The sequence below is a fragment of the Hemibagrus wyckioides genome, linkage group LG14 (genome assembly GCF_019097595.1).
Source record: "Hemibagrus wyckioides isolate EC202008001 linkage group LG14, SWU_Hwy_1.0, whole genome shotgun sequence".
NCBI lineage: Eukaryota > Metazoa > Chordata > Actinopteri > Siluriformes > Bagridae > Hemibagrus > Hemibagrus wyckioides.
In genome coordinates, this window is record NC_080723.1 from 24,009,534 (window position 1) to 24,028,054 (window position 18,521).

Sequence of the window (18,521 nt, forward strand, 5' to 3'; positions counted from 1 at the left end):
TAATCTTTTTTTAATGTGTTTTTAAAACATGTGACGTGCTACATTTAGACTTACTCAGGCCATTTATGGTGTCTATAATAGACAGGAGGCGTTTCACAGTATTTAAAGTAGTTCATGGACACCATACAATCCTTGTTTAAGGCAATATATTCAAGTGTACTGTTTAATCTTCTGTTTTATTCTCTATTTTATAGACACTAATATTGTGTTGTTCCCCCTTCTGCTGCCAAAACAGCCCTGACCCGTCGAGGCATGGACTCCACTAGATCCCTGAAGGTGTGCTGTGGGATCTGACACCAAGATGTTAGCAGCAGATCCTTTAAGTCCTGTAAGTTGTGAGGTGGAGCCTCCATGGATCGTACTTGTTTGTCCAGAACGTCCCACGGATGCTGGATTGGATTGAGATCTGGGGAATTTGGAGGCGGAGTCAACACCTCAAACTGGTTGTTGTGGTCATCAAACCATTCCTGAACCATTTCTTGTGGCACAACGCATTATCCTGCTGGAACAGACCACAGCCATCAGGGAATACCGTTTCTATCAGAACCAGGATCACACAAGCCAGCCTTCGCTCCCCACGTGCACCAATGAGCCTTGACCGCCCATGACCCTGTCTCCGGTTCACCACTGTTCCTTCCTTGGACCACTTTTGATAGATACTGACCACTGCAGACCGGGAACACCCCACAAGAGCTGCAGTTTTGGAGATGCTCTGATCCAGTGGTCTAGCCATCACAATTTGACCCTTTTGGTCAAACTCGCTCAAATCCTTACGCTTGTCCATTTTTCCTGCTTCTAACATCAACTTTGAGGACAAAATGTTGACTTGCTGCCTAATATATCCCACCCACTAACAGGTGCCATGATGAGGAGATACTCAGTGTATAAAGTTTGTTTGTAATTTTAATATCATTCGATTTTCACTGAATTAATTTGTTAAACTTTTTTCCTCTTTTGACTTAAACACTATACTATATAAAAACAGACTGAATTAACAAACTGGCAAAATACACAATTTCTTATTTATTTATTTTTTTTCCCAAAAACTGAGTAATACACAGAACCCTTAGATATCAAATACAAATGTTTGCTTTAGCACAAATCCAAACATGAGCTGTGACTTTCGGACGAAAGCAGATACCTTACGCATATCGTTTACTGAAAAATAGTGAAATCAAACATGCATTTCTCAGACAAAAAGAGAAATCCCATAATGCAAACGCCATGACACTGTCAAATGTGCAATCTGAGCAGTAAATAGTGGAGTAAGGTGTGTTTACAGCACCAGTGTAAATAAAAGACGCTGCTCAGAACCTTTAGATCTATCCTTTCCCTTCAGACAGTAAAGTCATCGTTTTTTTGTTGAGCAAAAGACTTGAAACGAGCCACACAGAGCATTTTAAAATGTTTTACAATGGAGAGAGAGGAGGAAAAACAAGCTGCTTTTGGCTTATGCTTTGCTTTTAAAGCTCCATTTAGGAAATATTATTTATGCCATAATGAGTTAACATGCAAATGAGGCATGTTTACCGCCTTAAAGAAATAAAATACGCCATAAATTTCACTCAAGGCATGTTTAGTGTCTGAAGCGTGCTTCGTTAGTTACACGGCCAACGTAGCTAACCACTCATTAGCCTCAAATCACCTTAATATGATGTAGACAGAAGCAGTTTGTATAGTTTATCATCATCCAAATACTAATGCATTCAAACTCTAGGCCACGCCCCCTACCTGATCCTGATCCTGACACCAAACTACATCATTTCTTACTAACTACCAGTGTTCCTTCCTGGAGTGTGGATGTTCTATGGTATGGAGGACGTGTTTTAGAGCTATGCTGCCGGCTGCAGTAACTGGTGCAGGTCGTGGAGGGCGCTCTGGATGGTCACGGCCAGTTTCTCTGCGTTGGTCTCCTCGCAGCAGTTGAAGGCGGTGATGGAGAAGTGAAGATGATCTGGCTGAGGATTGTAACACACGGCGTAACCATCCGGAACCAGAGGCCCGAAACACATCACACTGTCCGTGTTAGCGGGAACCTGTAAGCAGAAATTAGAGTTTAGTGTTAAGACAACTCAGCTAGGCGAAGTAACAGAGGAAACATACATCTGTCTCAGCACTCGGATGTGCAAGGGCTTCGAAGACTGAGAGATATTTCAGACACACAGGAAGATGAGCTGAAAATGTTTCTTTTAAAGCGTTGGGTTTTTATAATAAAAACTATTTAAATATAAAGGAAATAATTTACAGTATCTTTAGCATGACCACAGGTTCTGTGTAGTCATGATATTATAAAGGACTGTGAGGAGCAAAACATTTAATATTCTCGTTTTATTTAACCTTCTTATTGACATGCAGTAATAAAAATCCTTCAGTTACTGCAAAGACACTATTATTACTACTGATTAGTATTATTATTAGTAGTAGTAGTAGGAGGAGGAGATGTTAATAGTAAAAGCATTAACAGTAAGAGAAACCTTATTATTGATTGTTTTATTATTACTATTAGTATTACTACTACTACTACTACTAATAATAATAATAATAATAGTATTTGTAATAATTTGTAATAATAGTAGTTGTAGTAGTAGTATCGAACATATAACCTGATAGTTAATCTGTCGCTTTTTCAGTAAAGTCTGATGTTTGGCATTGTAAACCCCTTGTCTGTAAACGTATTGATTTGTGATTTTCACCAACAGCAAAATGAAACTGAGTCAGATTTCTGGGAATACTCGGGATAATAAGGGCTTCTGTTCAATAAGTGTGTGTGTGTGTTTGTGTGTGAAAAGAGAGAGAGAAAGGGAGAGAGGGGGAGAGAGGAACAGAGAGAGAGAGAGAGAGAGAGAGAGACAGAGAGAGGGAGAGAGACAGAGAGAGAAAGAGAGACACAGACAGAGAGAGAGAGAGAGAGAGAGAAAGAGAGAAAGACATAGAGAAAGAGAGAGAGACCTGTCCTGTGCGGAGTTTCCAGTGTGTAGCGAGTCCATAAGCTGTGTCCATGAACATTCTGGGCACGCTCAGTCCCTCCTCGATGGCCTGCAGCTTCAGACCCAGCAGGTGGCGATCTATAGCCTGACCTTTCAGCGCCTGACACACACACACACACACACACACACACACATTACCGTACATTAAACAACAATCTCTTTGTTGAAGTACACTACATTACTTTTATATCAAATACAGCTGTCTGGCTGAAATGTGGGCGGAGTCACGGTCACCTGGTCTGTCAGCTGACTGTAAGCTTCCACAGCTTCACGCAGCAGCTCCACTTTCACCTCCCTCTGAGAAACACACACACACACACGTTAATTCTCTGCTCATTTTCCCTCTCCTCTTCTCTCATTGGCTAACGTGACTCACAGAGAGGGCGGGGTCATCAAAAGCCTCCACAAATCTCAGCGTCTGATTGGTCGGGGAGCGGATGTAGTCGGTGCGTCCTCCTTTGAACATTCGGAGTGATGCGATGTCACAGGCAGCACACACTTCCCCGTGCACTCTGAACACACGAACACACACACACACACAAATCTCTTTTACATTTATTTCATTCCTCTTAATCCATATGGTTTAACTCTCAACGGTTTTTTTCTGTTTTTTTCTTCTCTTTCTTTACACTTCTTCATATTTACTTTTCTCTTTATTTCTTCTTTCTCTCAGTTTCTCTGCTGCACAGTAGATTATTGTTTATATTTTAAACCCCACACACCGCTGGTTTTGGAGCTCGGACTCATCAGCAGATGCTCAGATGATGTAACATTGCTTTACAGCCCCCCCTGCTGGTCACTTCTCTGTACTACATCACTCTAATAAAGATACACTGATCAGCCATAACATTACCACCTGCTTAATATAATATTGTGTTTGCTGCCAAAACAGCCCTGACCCGTCCTGCACTGTGTATTCTGACCCCTTTCTATCAGAACCAGCATTAACTTCTTCAGTAATTTGAGCAACAGTAGCTCGTCTGTTGGATCATAAGTCTTATTCACTTCATAATTTCGAAATTTATGGCTGACCGGTGCAAGTTACAGGAGAATGTCAGGGTAACAGTCCATAAAGTTAGTTACAGCTCATGATGCAATTAAACAACAACCTACAGCACGCAAGTAACTAAAAACCAGCTGAAAAAGAGGAAAAAGTGTGGGGTCAGGTCAGAGTGCTGATCTGAACCTAGCTGAGGTACTGTATGACCTGCACAGGACCATTCATTGGGTCAGTCTTCTACACAGCTACAGGGACAGTGTAGTGGAGGCTGCTGATGTTCATGGAGGATCAGTAAGTTCTTGTTGGATTGACATTTCCATTCTCCATCATGAACTACTCTACATCATATCTACACAATATAAACGTCTACTGTTTGTGTTATTAGTTTAGTCTGATTGTGTTTATCTGTACCTGTGACACACGAAGATCAGATTACACTCACCCTTTCTTCAACTGTATTTGAAACAGAGGCACATTTAATGGCTGGAACAGTATTAAGATGTTTTCATGTGATGACGAGATGAGACAGGAGCATCTAGTGAAGGTTTAAATCCCCCAGATCTGTAAGGTTGTTGTTGTTTCTCTCACCTGTAGTAGGCGAGCTGGATGGCCATCTGGATGAAGGAGTTGGGGCTTAAATGCAGCTTTTTAGGAAACTCCTTCCCAAAGTGCTGGAAGTTAAAGCAGCTGATGTCCAGATCATTAATGAGGCTGGAGAGAGAGAGAGAGAGAGAGAGAGAGAGAGAGATAGATAGATAGATAGATAGATAGATAGATAGATAGATAGATAGATAGATAGATAGATAGATAGAAAGGAAGACAGAGCGAGATAGACAGATATATAGAGACAGAGGAAGAGAGAGAGAGAGAGAGAGAGAGAAACAAAAACAAACAAACAAAGGCAGAGAGAGAGAGAAAAAGGTGGGAGAGAGAGGGAGAGAGAGTGACAGAGAGAGAGAGAGAGAGAGAGAGGTTTAGGGGTTAATAAACTGTGTTGAGGCCTGTGTGTGTGTGAGAGAGAGACACATCTGCTGATGCTGGACGATGGTTTAATCTTAACGAGAAGCTAGCAGTGAGCTTGTGTTAGCGTCAACGTTTCTGCTGGCGGTCAACGTCAGGGTCCAGTGTGTGAATGTACAGCGAGGTCACACTCACATGTTGAGGTTCTGCTTGGCCATCTCCAGGTCCCACTTGATGGCGCGGTCGATGTAGAAGTAAAGCTTCTTGGGCATGGGCAGAGGAACCAGAGGAGCTCGGACTGTATCGGGCTTCTTACTGAAATGATAAGGATCGGTCAAGGATTAAGCTTTCTTGCTACTGAAAGACAAAAGAAATAACGATAAAGTGTGTGTGTGCGCACACATGTGTGTACCAATACTGCAGGACGTGGTCCAGCAGAGTGGCTATTGGAAGCCCTTCAGCTGTGGCCTGTTCATACAGGAGACCCCACGATCCATCCTCACTGACCACAAACTACAGAGAGAGAGAGAGAAGGATGATCACCCTGCCAAAAAATCCTCTTATCTCTCAGAGTGTCATTAATCTCTTTAGCTCCGCCCACCTGTAACGTCTTATCGAACCAGCGGTTCCCACTGTTGGAGTAAGTCCCGCCTCCATGAAGGATCTGAGCTGCCATTCTGCTCGAGTACCTGATCATCCATCAGACAAAATGAGTGAGTCAAATAGCAATGAATCATCAATCGTGAAAATAATGTTTATAATTTTATCATAATTTTTTTTAATTAACCATAATATATGTAAGCACTGTTACCCAAGCAGGAAAAAATTAAAATCAAAAGCAAAACAGCATGTTGGCTTTCTCAAGCCACCATAAATATACAGTGAATCAAATGATTCAGTGATTCGCTCAAATGATTCAATTCAGTGACTCAACTGAATCAAACTGTTTTTAAATGCTTCAAAGGTGGACAATAGATAAGGAAAATCAGAGCAATCTCAAAGAGAAACAGATGGTGAGAGAGAGAGAGAGAGAGAGAGAGAGAGATGATGAAACATTTCATACTTCTCATCGCAGATGGTCATGACGGGCGAGTCGAGACACAGTGTGAACAGACTTTTCTCTATCAGCCTCACCGACTCCTTATTGATCTTATCTAAGAGACAGGACAAGGACACTGAGAGGAATGTAGTGCACTAGATCATTGGTAAAGAACAACAGAGCTTCATGAAGGACATGTAGTGAACTAGATAGTGAGGAAGGAACAGGAAAGGACCAAAGGACCCAATAGGACAGGTAGTGCACTAGATAGGGTGTAGTGGTTAAGTAAAGTCCCTATAAGACATGTAGTGTATGAGAGATAGTGAGGAGTGAATAGGAAAGCTCCCTATAGGACATGTAGTGCACTAGGTTTCTGTGTACTGAATAGGAAAGGTCCCTTCAGGATATGTAGTCCACTAGATAGTGAGGAGTGAATAGGAAAGCTCCCTATAGGACATGTGGTGCACTAGGTACGATGTAGTGTATATGTAAGGTCCTAGAAGGATATGAAGTGCACTAGATAGTGAGGAGTGAACAGGAACGCTCCCTATAGTATATGTAGTGCACTAGGTAGGGTGTATACGCTCAGTGCACTGTTGTTATTTTATGATGTAATGCAGCTAAACAGGAATGTTCAGAGATTTCCTCATGTGTACTCAGTCAGGACATGTTTACTCTGTGTGTGTGTGTGTGTGTGTTACCCTGCAGTAGGCGTGTGTATGCCTGGCCCCACGTGTGTCTGTGGTCACTGGTCAGGATGCCCATCGGCTCTTTATCGGTTTTCCAGGACTGAGCTCGGATCCGACAGAGCTGAGAGTGAATCTGACTCTGAGTGAGGGGCGTGCCGTCACTGTTGTACACATCCAGCTGGAAAAACTACACACACACACAAATATATATATATTTTCACCATTCTACAGATGACCTATTGAGGGTTAAATCCCGTCTGCTGCGCTGCGTCTCACCTGGTAGTTTCTCACCACGGTGATGTGGGTGGGGCCACGGCGTGGGCGGCCATAATGAATCATATTATCATGCTTGGGTCCGGGAACACGACAGGACGAGAAGAGACAAGGATACAGCTCCATACACAACGGCCTGCCTCGCATATATTCTACAGGTAACCTCCCACTGAGAGAGAGAGAGAGTGTGAGTGTGTGAGAGAGTGTGTGTGTGTAGTTTGTGTATAGTCTCTAGTTGAGTGTTATTAGTGTTTATTGTGTTAAAAGCTCTGACCTGTCCACTTTATTCCTGAAGTCCAGCACTGCAGAGATGAGCTTCGCTGCAAACCTGCACACAGACACATACTGAGGGACTGAAACACGGTGACCAATCAGAGCACAGATCCCGTCCTGTTACTGACCTAAACTCATCTAAACACAGTGGCCAGTCAGAGCACATGAGCCAGGAGCTGCAGTGTTTCCTCAGAGATTAAGATTAAACCTGATTACAGATTAGAGATTAATCCTGACCGCTTCATCTGAATACATCAGTCAATGTTTCTTTAAAAATGTTTTCAATTCATAACCCTACTCTATTACCCCTCTTTATTACCCTCACCCTCCTCCTTTACCCCTCTTTATTACCCTCACCCTCCTCCTTTACCCCTCTTTATTACCCTCACCCTCATCCATTACCCCTCTTTATTACCCTCACCCTCATCCATTACCCCTCTTTATTACCCTCACCCTCATCCATTACCCCTATTTATTACCCTCACCCTCATCCATTACCCCTATTTATTACCCTCACCCTCCTCCTTTACCCCTCTTTATTACCCTCACCCTCCTCCTTTACCCCTCTTTATTACCCTCACCCTCCTCCTTTACCCCTCTTTATTACCCTCACCCTCATCCTTTACCCCTCTTTATTACCCTCACCCTCATCCATTACCCCTATTTATTACCCTCACCCTCATCCATTACCCCTCTTTATTACCCTCACCCTCATCCATTACCCCTCTTTATTACCCTCACCCTCATCCATTACCCCTATTTATTACCCTCACCCTCCTCCATTACCCTCACCCTCATCCATTACCCCTATTTATTACCCTCACCCTCCTCCATTACCCTCACCCTCATCCATTACCCCTATTTATTACCCTCACCCTCATCCATTACCCCTCTTTATTACCCTCACCCTCCTCTATTACCCTCATCACCTGATTCACCACAGATGATAATCTCCTGAAATATAATGCTGATTATTTAAATCTGTAGTCATTAATCTTTATCCCTGAGACTTCATTAAGTCTGTTACCTGACTTTACCTCGATTTATCGATTATTAGCTTTTTATTCTTGAGATTTTTTTTCTGACTTTTTCCACATGGCACCCATAAACATATGCACAGGGTTAAACCAGTGTATGCACTGTGTGTGTGTGTGTGTGTGTCTCATCTTCATCTCTGGCTGGAAAAGATTCACTGCATGATGTCCTGTCCTTACTTGATGACTGTAACCATTTCAGTTTCTGGGAGACCTGACATTTTATTTTAATGCTTGTGTGTGTGTGTATGTGTGTGTGTGTGTGTGTGTTTAGACTCACAGTAGCTGTCCTCTCCAGTCGCTGAAGTCACGTCGGGGCAGCGAGATGGCCGGGTTGGAGTGAACAGCCAGGGGCTGACGACTCTCCAGATACGCCCACTGAACCCACCAATCTGATATCTACACACACACACACACACACACACACACACACACTTAACTCATATGTACCCAGACTCCCAGAGCGAGGGTGTGAATGTGTGTAATAGTTGACACAGTAAGTTTTTTATCTACATTTTATCTAGACGTTTATCTGAAGTCTCCAGAGTCGGCGGTGTGTAAGAGTCCGAGTTAAAGCTGTCACTCACTACACTAACGATTATCGCCCTGAGCTTTTAAACAAAGCCTCAGAGCGTCTCACACACGTGTGTGTGCTGATATTCACCCAGTTGTGTGTGTGTTTGGAGCGTTTCTCCAGCGCTCTTTGCAGTCTCTCTCCGAGCCCCCCCGCACTGCCGAATCGCTGCACCGTCTTGCGCGTGTGCTGCAGCTCGTCCGGGGGTAACAGTGGCTCCAGGGCCAGCAGATAGCGCTGCAGAGTCTGAGCTAACGGAGGAACTGGCTGAGGAGGAGGAAGATCAGACGAATGATGCACTCGTCTCACTGGGACCTACACACACACAGAAGAGGATGTATTCCAGCAGGATCATGTGACCATATAACACACAAATCATTACACTGATGTCATCATGATACCACGATACTGGGGTAATGCTTTTAAAACACCCATGAAATTCAGAACCCTCATGCTCTGACATTTTTACCTGATTATACACTTATACTGCCAAAAGTATTGGGACACCCCTCCACATCATTGAGTTCAGGTGTTGTTTTTCAGGGGTTGGGCTCGGCCCCTTAGTTCCAGTGAAAGGAACTCTTAATGCTTCAGCTTCATACCAAGACATTTTGGACATTTTCATGCTCTTTGTGGGAACAGTTTGGGGATGACCCCTTCCTGTTCCAACATGACTGCACACCAGTGACCAAAGCAAGGTCCATAAAGACATGGATGAGTGAGTTTGGTGTGGAGGAACTTGACTGGCCTGCACAGAGTCCTGACCTCAACCCCATAGAGTGGAGACTGTGAGCCAGACCTTCTCGTCCAACATCAGTGTCTGACCTCACAAATGCTCTTCTAGAGGAATGGTCAAAAATTCCCATAAACACACTCCTAAACCTTGTGGAAAGCCTTCCCAGAAGAGTTGAAGCTGTTATAGCTGCAAAGGGCGGAACAACTCCATATTACATTCATGTGCAGGTAAAGGGAGATGTCCCAAAACTTTGGCCAATATAAGTGTATATTTGCATTGATTTTTCTTGGCAGTTTGTTCACAAAAACTTAAGGTAAACCAATTATCGTGAAATAGACCAATAATTATATTACAATAATGTTGTTTTTCTACTAACATGTTTATTTCCATTTGTGTACATTTGTTTCTTTAATGTTTTATTCTGAGTTACTCTTGCAGGTCATTTAGCTAGATCAACACAAAAAGAAGAACTGTCCTCAGAACTCAGAATCTGGTCAGTATTTGCTTGGACCACTCTTTACCTTTAAATCTGACCCGGTTCTCCTAGGTGACCTGCACATGGTCAGGGATTCTGCAGACCCATCATCCAGAGCATGATTAAACTAATACACCACGCAGGTGCTGAGGATCAGGACCTAGCTGTGTAGGAGGAGTCAAACTGTGTGAGGAAGTAATGCTGAAGACTGAAGATCTAATTAATCTTACACCATGGTGAGACTGAGCACAGTGACCACACACTGCATCAGAGAGATCTCTCACAAGCAGAAATGTCAAGTCTGGAAGGTGTGTCCATGTGCTGCACAAGCTCTTCTTCAGAAGCTTTGAGGATCGTGGACACAGGGGTCAGACAAGGAAGCATGGAAGAGATAAAATACTTCACACTGATGTTCCAGCAGCACCATCATCTCAAATCTGGAATAAACCAGTGGGACTCCGGCCCACCAGTCTAAAGCCTGATCAGAAGTGGTCTTCATGGAAGACACACAACCAAAAATTCTCTCTTCCTACAAGTAAATAAAGTTAAATTGTGGACTGAGGAGACAAAATTCAAAATATTTGGCTCTAACAGGAAATTGCATTCACCCCAAAGTGCTGGAAAAAGGATGAGCATCTGCAGGCAACAGTGATTTGGTCCAGATACACTATATTGCCAAAGGTTTTAGGACACCCCTCCAAATCATTGAATTCAGGTGCTCCAATCACTTCAATGGCCACATGTGTATAAAATTAAGCACCTAGACTGCTTCTACAAACATTTGCAAATGAATGGGTCGCTTTTAGGAGCTCAGTGAATTGTGTTAGGCCATGTAAAATCACAGACTGTGGTCAGTCCATGCTGAGGTGCACGGTGTGCAGAAGCTGCCAACGTTCAATAGCTACAGACCTCCAAACTTTCGTGTGGCCTACAGATCTCTTCAAGAACAGTGCAAAGAGAACTTCATGGAATGGGTTTTCATGGCTGAGTAGCTGCATCCGAGCCTTACATCACCAAGTGCAATGCAGAGCGTCAGATGCAGTGGTGTAAAGCACGCCGCTACTGGACTCTAGAGCAGTGGAGATGTGCTCTTTGGAGTGACCAGTCACGCTTCTCTGCCTGGCAATCCGATGGACGAGTCTGGGTTTGGTGGTTGCCAAGAGAACGGTACTTGCCTTACTGTACTGTGCCAAGTGTAAAGTTTGATGGAGGGGGGGTTATGGTGTGGGGTTGTTTTTCAGGGGTTGGGCTCGGCCCCTTAGTTCCAGTGAAAGGAACTCTGAATGCTCTTAATGCACATTCACAAAGCAAGGTCCATAAAGACATGGATGAGTGAGTTTGGTGTGGAGGAACTTGACTGTCCTGCACAGAGTCCTGACCTCAACCCCATAGAACACCTTTGGGATGAATTAGAGCGGAGACTGTGAGCCAGACCTTCTCATCCAACATCAGTGCCTGACCTCACAAATGTGCTTCTAGAGGAATGGTCAAAAATTCCCATAAACACACTCCTAAACCTCGTGGACAGCCTTCCCAGAAGAGTTGAAGCTGTTCTAGCTGCAAAGGGCGGGACAACTCCATATTACATTCATGTGCAGGTAAAGGCAGATGTCCCAAAACTTTTGGCAGTACAGTGTATTCATCCATCAGGCGTTTATCTGATCAGTCCTGAATTAATTCTGCTGCGCAGCAAAGCCATCAGGAAGTAGCTTCAACAACATGAAGAACAATGAGTCATGGAAGTGTAGATATGGCCATCACAGAGCCCTGACCTCAACACCAAGACACAGAAGTGGACGAAATTCACTGAAAAAAACTTGTGGTTAGATCTCCAGGATGTTAAGAACAACAGATCTGTTGAGTTCCTTAAAAAACTCTGTGCAAGGAGAACTGATGGTGTGTAATGGACAAGGAGTGGTCAATCACTCAGAAAATACTGATTAGATTCACATTCTTCAGCTCTTGCAGTGTATCTCGCTCATTCACGAATAAAAACAATTAATATTCACATTGATTTGGAAGGAATCCTGAATTTACAGTGTTTTTTTTTTTAGACTGCCTAAACTTTTGCACAGTATTTATTTATCTTCACTGGAACTGGTTTAAGAAAAAGTGTTAATCATTTCAAATATTCTTCCACAAAATGAGTGAAAAATAACAGAAACGGACATTATTAAATATGCATATTAAATAGATTTAGATATAAAGGTGTATCATGGCCTACATTTATTTTAATTATGAGTCAGAAATACTTCTTAACTGTAACAGAAGAACAAAACTACATTCATTCTTTTTAGAAATAAGATCCTAAGCAGACTTTAGTAAGATTACAAACTCCTCTGTGAAGCTGAACACATGCATTATTAAAAATAGACAAATAAAACGCAACAGTTTGATAAAAAGTGAAATGTTACTTACTCTCGAGCGCAAAGCGAAGTTTGCTCGTGACAGTGTCTCTAAAATCATGACTGCAGCACCGACACACACACACACACACCAGTAAATAACCAGAGAAGTGAATTAATTCACATTAAAGTGTAAACACAAGCCGCAGAATGGCGGATCAGGGAAACGCATTATTTCCATGCGAGTTGTTTTTTTGCAAAGTTATACGCCATCACTTGTACGCTATCTGTGTAAAATAAGTGCACTGGATCACTGGAGCTGATCAGAACTCTCTCTCTCTCTCTCTCTCTTGTTTTCTTTGGACCTGTTTTGTTTTGTTTTGCGAAGTCCGAGCCCGTGCTCGTCTGCACGTCCAGGAACAAGCAGGAAAAGTCGCAGACCACGTGCACACACTGTTTGCGACGCGCCTACGTCAGAACCCGGAAGTGCCTTGCCTGGCTGTTGCTAGCTGCGGCGATACGTCAACGCGCCCGCCATATTGGAAAGGTCTGTATTCGATCGTAGGCTAAGGCAAATCTAGGATGCGGATCTTATAAATTCGAAACAACAACGTTAACATGAAATTACAGTTTACAGCAATATGAGGATCAAAAACTGATCAAGGTGATAATATCATTAATTTTTAAAGCTAGCAGGATGTGGCCATCTACCTAAATGAAGTCATTGACAAAACAGTTACAAATCCACTTGAGTACCGAAGATGACCAAAGAACTGTGGTCAGTGTGGTTAATGCCCAGTCCCTAGCACACGATAGTTAACATTTGATTTTAACTTGTAGATTTGCTAAATCTACATTTGGATTTTTTAACTTAAAGCAGAAACTTTCCAGGTAGCTTTGAGCTCAGTTTGTGATGTCAGTAAATAAGTTTGTTTTTGAACCAAATCACATCTGAAATGTGAATTATCAGAGAATAACCTGGAAACTTCAAGCTCCAACTCCAGCTGCAGCGGGCTGACTAAAGTGATATTAATGAAATAATGTTAAATTCTGACAGATTTTTGGTTGCTAGTAAATAATTCGGTGAGAAAAAGGCCAATATAAATCAAGACTCTTCATGTAAGCTAGCAGTTTAAGTTTAAACAACTATAAAAATGTTTTGGAACATGTACTATATTGTTGTACAAAAGTTTTGGGACGTCTGCCTTTACCTGCACATGAATGTAATATGGAGTTGTCCCACCCCTTTACAGCTATAACAGCTTCAACTCTTCTTGGAAGGCTTTCCACAAGGTTTAGGAGTGTGTTTATGGGAATTTTTGACCGTTCCTCTAGATTTGTGAGGTCAAACACTGATGTTGGACGAGAAGTTCTGTCTCACAGTCTCCGCTCTAATTCATCCCAAAGGTGTTCTGTGGGGTTGAGGTCAGGACTCTGTGCAGGCCAGTCAAGTTCCTCCACACCAGACTCACTCATCCATGTCTTTATGGAATTTACTTTGGTCACTGCTGTGCAGTCATGTTGGAACAGAAAGGGGTCATCCCCAAACTGTTCCCACAAAAATGAAATTGTCCAAAATGTCTTGGTATGAAGCTGAAGCATTAAGAGTTCCTTTCACTGGAACTAAGGGGCCGAGTCCAACCCCTGAAAAACAACACCTGAATTCAATGATATGGAGAGGTGTCCCAAAACTTTTGGCAATATAGTGTATTAGGAACGTCCTTGTATAGAGGGAAGATGGTAAAAGAAGTACAAGATGCAAGATGTGCCATTTAGATGGTTTAACCAACCAGAGAGAGAGTTCTCTGTGTAGCCATCACAAACAGGAACCCAGTGTGATAAACACATGTATAGGCACTCCAAACTCTTTGCACCAGGAGATGGAGTGCTTATTTTGCTACACACATCAAGCGCCAAATTACTCACCAGTCCAAATGGACCCTTTGAGGTCACACAGTAAGTTGACTATGAGGTAAGGTAAACAGAAAGAGGTTTAACCACCTTAAACCACGGAAAGAGGCGGTCCCTTTGGCTTTAGCAATTTTCTTTCTGGAGAGAGAAGAGCTGAGACCTCAGAAGAGCTGAAAGCTGAGGTAAATATAAAAATGGTGAAAATTTATCCCAGTCCCTTCTGACATTATTATCTATAGTAATAAATGGCAGCATCATATGCAGCATCTGAGGGCTGAGGGTTTGATTTCCAGGCAGGGCGCTAACCCAGCCACTGAAGAGTTAACTCTCAGTGCAGGTCCCAAGCCTGTGGTGACTCCAAACAGGGAGCAGCCAAAAGAACAACAACAAAGGAGGGCTGGGAGCCATGTTGTCCCCAGTGTTAGAGAGGGAGGAGCACCTGTGCTATACATGAGCCAAAAGCTTTCAATGTGAAAGAATAAATACAGCAAAATAGAGAAGGACACCCTGGCCATCAAGTGGCCAGTCCTCTTTTGGCATGGGCCTTCACCCTCTGTTTGGACCACACCCTCTTTGAGTGACTCCAGCACATGATGGATGCCATCATGTGGACCCCTGACGTGTTTAAATCAGAGGTGGTCCATGAGCCAGAGTTACAGATGGCTGAGATTGATTTTCTCTCTCAGCATATGGGGGGTTGGAGTTGTAGACAGGCCAGATGGCTCCCTGGTGGCGCTCCAAGTGGCTCTCCGGTATGGGAGGCGGGCACACTAACAAGGAGGCTAAAGACTGCAGCCACTAGCATCTAGCCAGTGCGCCTCTTGAGATCAGGGGAGTGAGGTTTACCTGCACATCACCTACCACTGGCCTCTGTTACAGTTACAACATCACATTGTATTTTTTTAGTTTCCTCTTAGGGCGCATTTACATTAGCCCTGTTTAAATAGCTTTTTTCTATTTAAGCAGTTTGTTTATTTTGTGTTGAAAATATATACAGGGAAGAACTTTAAGTGTTAATCTTTTTTTACAGGAGTGTTCAGTCAGAGATGCACAGAAGGGAGGGACATCATCCTCTTCTGTAAAGAAGCAGAATCAATACCCAGGGTCTGGCGAGCTAATGGAGAGAGAGTGATCACGTGACGAGATGAAGTGTTATTTGATTCTTCAGTGCTGGAATGGGAAGCGTCAGCATCACACGCTGGGATTTACTACTGTAACAACTCTTCTGTCATCAGTCTATCTATCACTCCATCAGAAGGTGAGTTATTTACTCTCTGCTTTCTTTCATATGAGGTATTTTTCCTTTATTTTTAGCTGCTATCCCTGATTGCTTCATTTCCTTTCTTTCTGTTCTTTGTTTCCTGTTCATCCTCCTTTACATTGTTCCCAATGTCTTCCTATCCTTTTATAACCTTTTCTCTACCTATTCTTCTTTACTTTCTTCTCCTTCTCTCTTCATTTTGTTCTTATCTTTTTTGCTATCACTCCTTCCTCCTTTTTTGCTCCTTCCGATTATCCCTTCTTTTTCTATCCTTCATTCATTTCTTCAAACATCTTAGCACAACACTCATGGCATAAGTAAATGTATACAGTATACTGCAATGTACAGAACGTCTCACAGATTTTTGGGATGTCTGGACACCTCAGGGGTGTGTACTCTCACTCATGTGATGTCAATAATCTGAATGCGGAGGCCTGAAAAGAGACTTAAGCCTCTGAGTGACCCAACTCTGAATAAAAGGCCCTTTCCTTAAGTAATTATTGACTTTTGAAAACATAATCTTGTCCTAAAAGCTCTCATATTTTATTTAACAGAAGTCGCTTTCCGCTAGCTGCTCTCCTGTAGATGCCTGAATCGTGGAATGTTATTGGTGACCGGAAAATGGAGATAACAAATGTACTGTTTCACAAATATAAAAAAAACGCTACATTATGTTCCACAAATAAATTCCATCCATTCTACAAATATTTCAACAAATACAAAATGCAGCGTATACAAATGCCTTCCACTCTGTTTGATTTTTGATTTCTGGAATAAGGACTTCCTCTTCCACAGCAGCTGATGGTGATATTCGTCAGTTTACACCAGTCTCCAGGCAGAACAAGCGGTCTTTAACTTTCAAGTTAATGGTTGTTGTGGTGGTTTTACACCAGATGCCCTTCCTGATGCAACCCTCCCATTTAACCCGGGCTTGGGACCGGCACTGAGAGTTAACTCTTCAGTGGCTGGGTAAGCATCCTGCCTAAGAATTGAACCCGGGAGCGCAGGATCCTGCTGCTGGACCACCATTTGGTTTATTAAATATACAAAAATATAAAGAGATATACAATAAAAAGCTAAAATTCAAACTAAAATTGATCTGTTGGGCCGGTGTGTGCTCTATGTACTGAGTGGTTTCCAGATATTTGTGTCATATCATGGTGAGGGTCTAGTTGGTTTTCTGTTGCTGCTAGTTCTTCAGGGTTCACCAGCGGTGGTTCAGTATGGTTATTGCCCTTGATTAGTCTCAGTCTTTTTTCTGGTGATGTTTATGTCCAGTTTTCTTTAATGTTCTGCCATTAATTAACTTTTCTATTGTGGTTCCTATAGTCAGCGCTAATCTGCTTGGTAGAGGGTGGTGGCAGCTCAAGTGGTTAAGGATCTGGGTTGTTGATTGGAGGATTGGGGTTCTGGCCCCAGCACCACCAAGCTGCCATTCTTGGGCCCGGATGGTGGTCCAGCAGCAGGATCCTGTACTCTCAGGTTCGATTCACTGTAGAGTAATATGTGACAAATGAATGCTACTTGTCTTAAAATGCTGGAAAAAAAGGGGAGGGGACAGACCACACCCTTGATATCACCTGACCCTAGCCTGTTTCATATGTGTTTTATATTCTCATTTCCTCTCAGAGAGCACACTCTGCCACAGGAGAACCACAGGTTCAAACAAAACAATTTCTAATTATAAAAGTACTTAGAAATGTAGAGGTAAAGGAGGGTACTAGGAATAAAATCTTTACATAAGTCTTTCTCCAGTTTGATTTAGATTTTTGAGGAATTTAATTGTCAAAAATTTTTAAGCAGGTGAAGGGTTTTCTTAGAACACAACACAGATGTGAATATTTATAAGACATTATGTTATAGTATGTATCTCTCAGAATGTATAATAGATAGATAGATAGATAGATAGATAGATAGATAGATAGATAGATAGATAGATAGATAGATAGATAGATAGAAGCAAAAAAAATATCAAATGTAAAATTATATATACATACATACATGTACACTACCGCTCAAAAGTTTGGGATCACTCAAAAATTTTATTGTTTTCCAAGGAAACACGAAATTAGTCTGAACAGAAAATATAGCAAAAGAACAGGACATGCTGTCATGTCAGAGTTAGAAATAATGATTTTGATGGAAATGATGAATGTTTTCTTCAAACTTTGCCTTCATAAAAAAAAAAAAACAGCTTTTGCAGTAATTACAGCCTGGGCATTCTAGCTGTTAATTTTTCAAGATAATCTGATGAGATTTCACCCCATGCTTCCTGGAGCATCTCCCACAAGATGGACTGGCTGATGGAGTCTTCCTCTGTAGCTGAAATCAAGCTGAAATATGCGAGTGATCCCAAACTGTTGAGCGGTAGAGTACATACTGTATGTACATACACAAAAATACAAGAGTAAGAAGAAAGAAGAAAAACCTTAAATATAGAATATAGTCTGTACAATAAATGATGGCCATTAATATAAGAAATGCTCTAATTATTTTCTTTAACAAACATTGTGGATTAGGTTGTTGTGCTAGGAGAAGATGGTCAGAGACAATAAACTGTGTCTGTTGGTGTGAACTCTATCAAAAGCCACAAAACCAGCACTAATGCATGCACTAATGCACTGCTCATGCAGTCTAATCCAGGCCTGTTTTTGTGCAAGTGCTTTCAGTTCTGAGCACAAGCACTCAGATATACACTGATCAGCCATAACATTATGACCACCTGCCTAATATTGTGTTGTGTTGTGTTGTGGAGGGGATATGCAAAGAAAGTGTGCTGAAATGTATACGTGACAAATAAAGGCTATTGCTATCTAATGAGACTTGATGACCCTGTCTCTGGTTCACCACTGTTCCTTCCTTGGACCACTTTTGATAGATACTGACCACTGCAGACCGGGAACACCCCAAAAGAGCTGCAGTTTTGGAGATGCTCTGATCCAGTGGTCTAGCCATCACATTTTA

At 42.3% G+C, this 18,521-nt stretch overlaps 1 protein-coding gene across 1 annotated transcript; it reads right to left on the minus strand.

The window, feature by feature from the left end:
* Positions 1-1,008: 1,008 nt before the first annotated feature.
* Positions 1,009-12,830, minus strand: cratb (carnitine O-acetyltransferase b). The gene is made up of 15 exons (XM_058408679.1): positions 12,459-12,830; positions 8,920-9,144; positions 8,536-8,654; positions 7,223-7,276; positions 6,952-7,117; positions 6,688-6,862; positions 6,011-6,101; positions 5,549-5,636; positions 5,360-5,460; positions 5,143-5,262; positions 4,576-4,698; positions 3,364-3,499; positions 3,222-3,284; positions 2,950-3,087; positions 1,009-2,036 (listed from the first exon to the last, which is right to left on the minus strand). The coding sequence occupies exons 1-15, from the start codon at positions 12,504-12,506 to the stop codon at positions 1,833-1,835; spliced, it is 1,851 nt and encodes a 616-aa protein (XP_058264662.1). The 5' UTR covers positions 12,507-12,830; the 3' UTR covers positions 1,009-1,832.
* Positions 12,831-18,521: the final 5,691 nt, after the last annotated feature.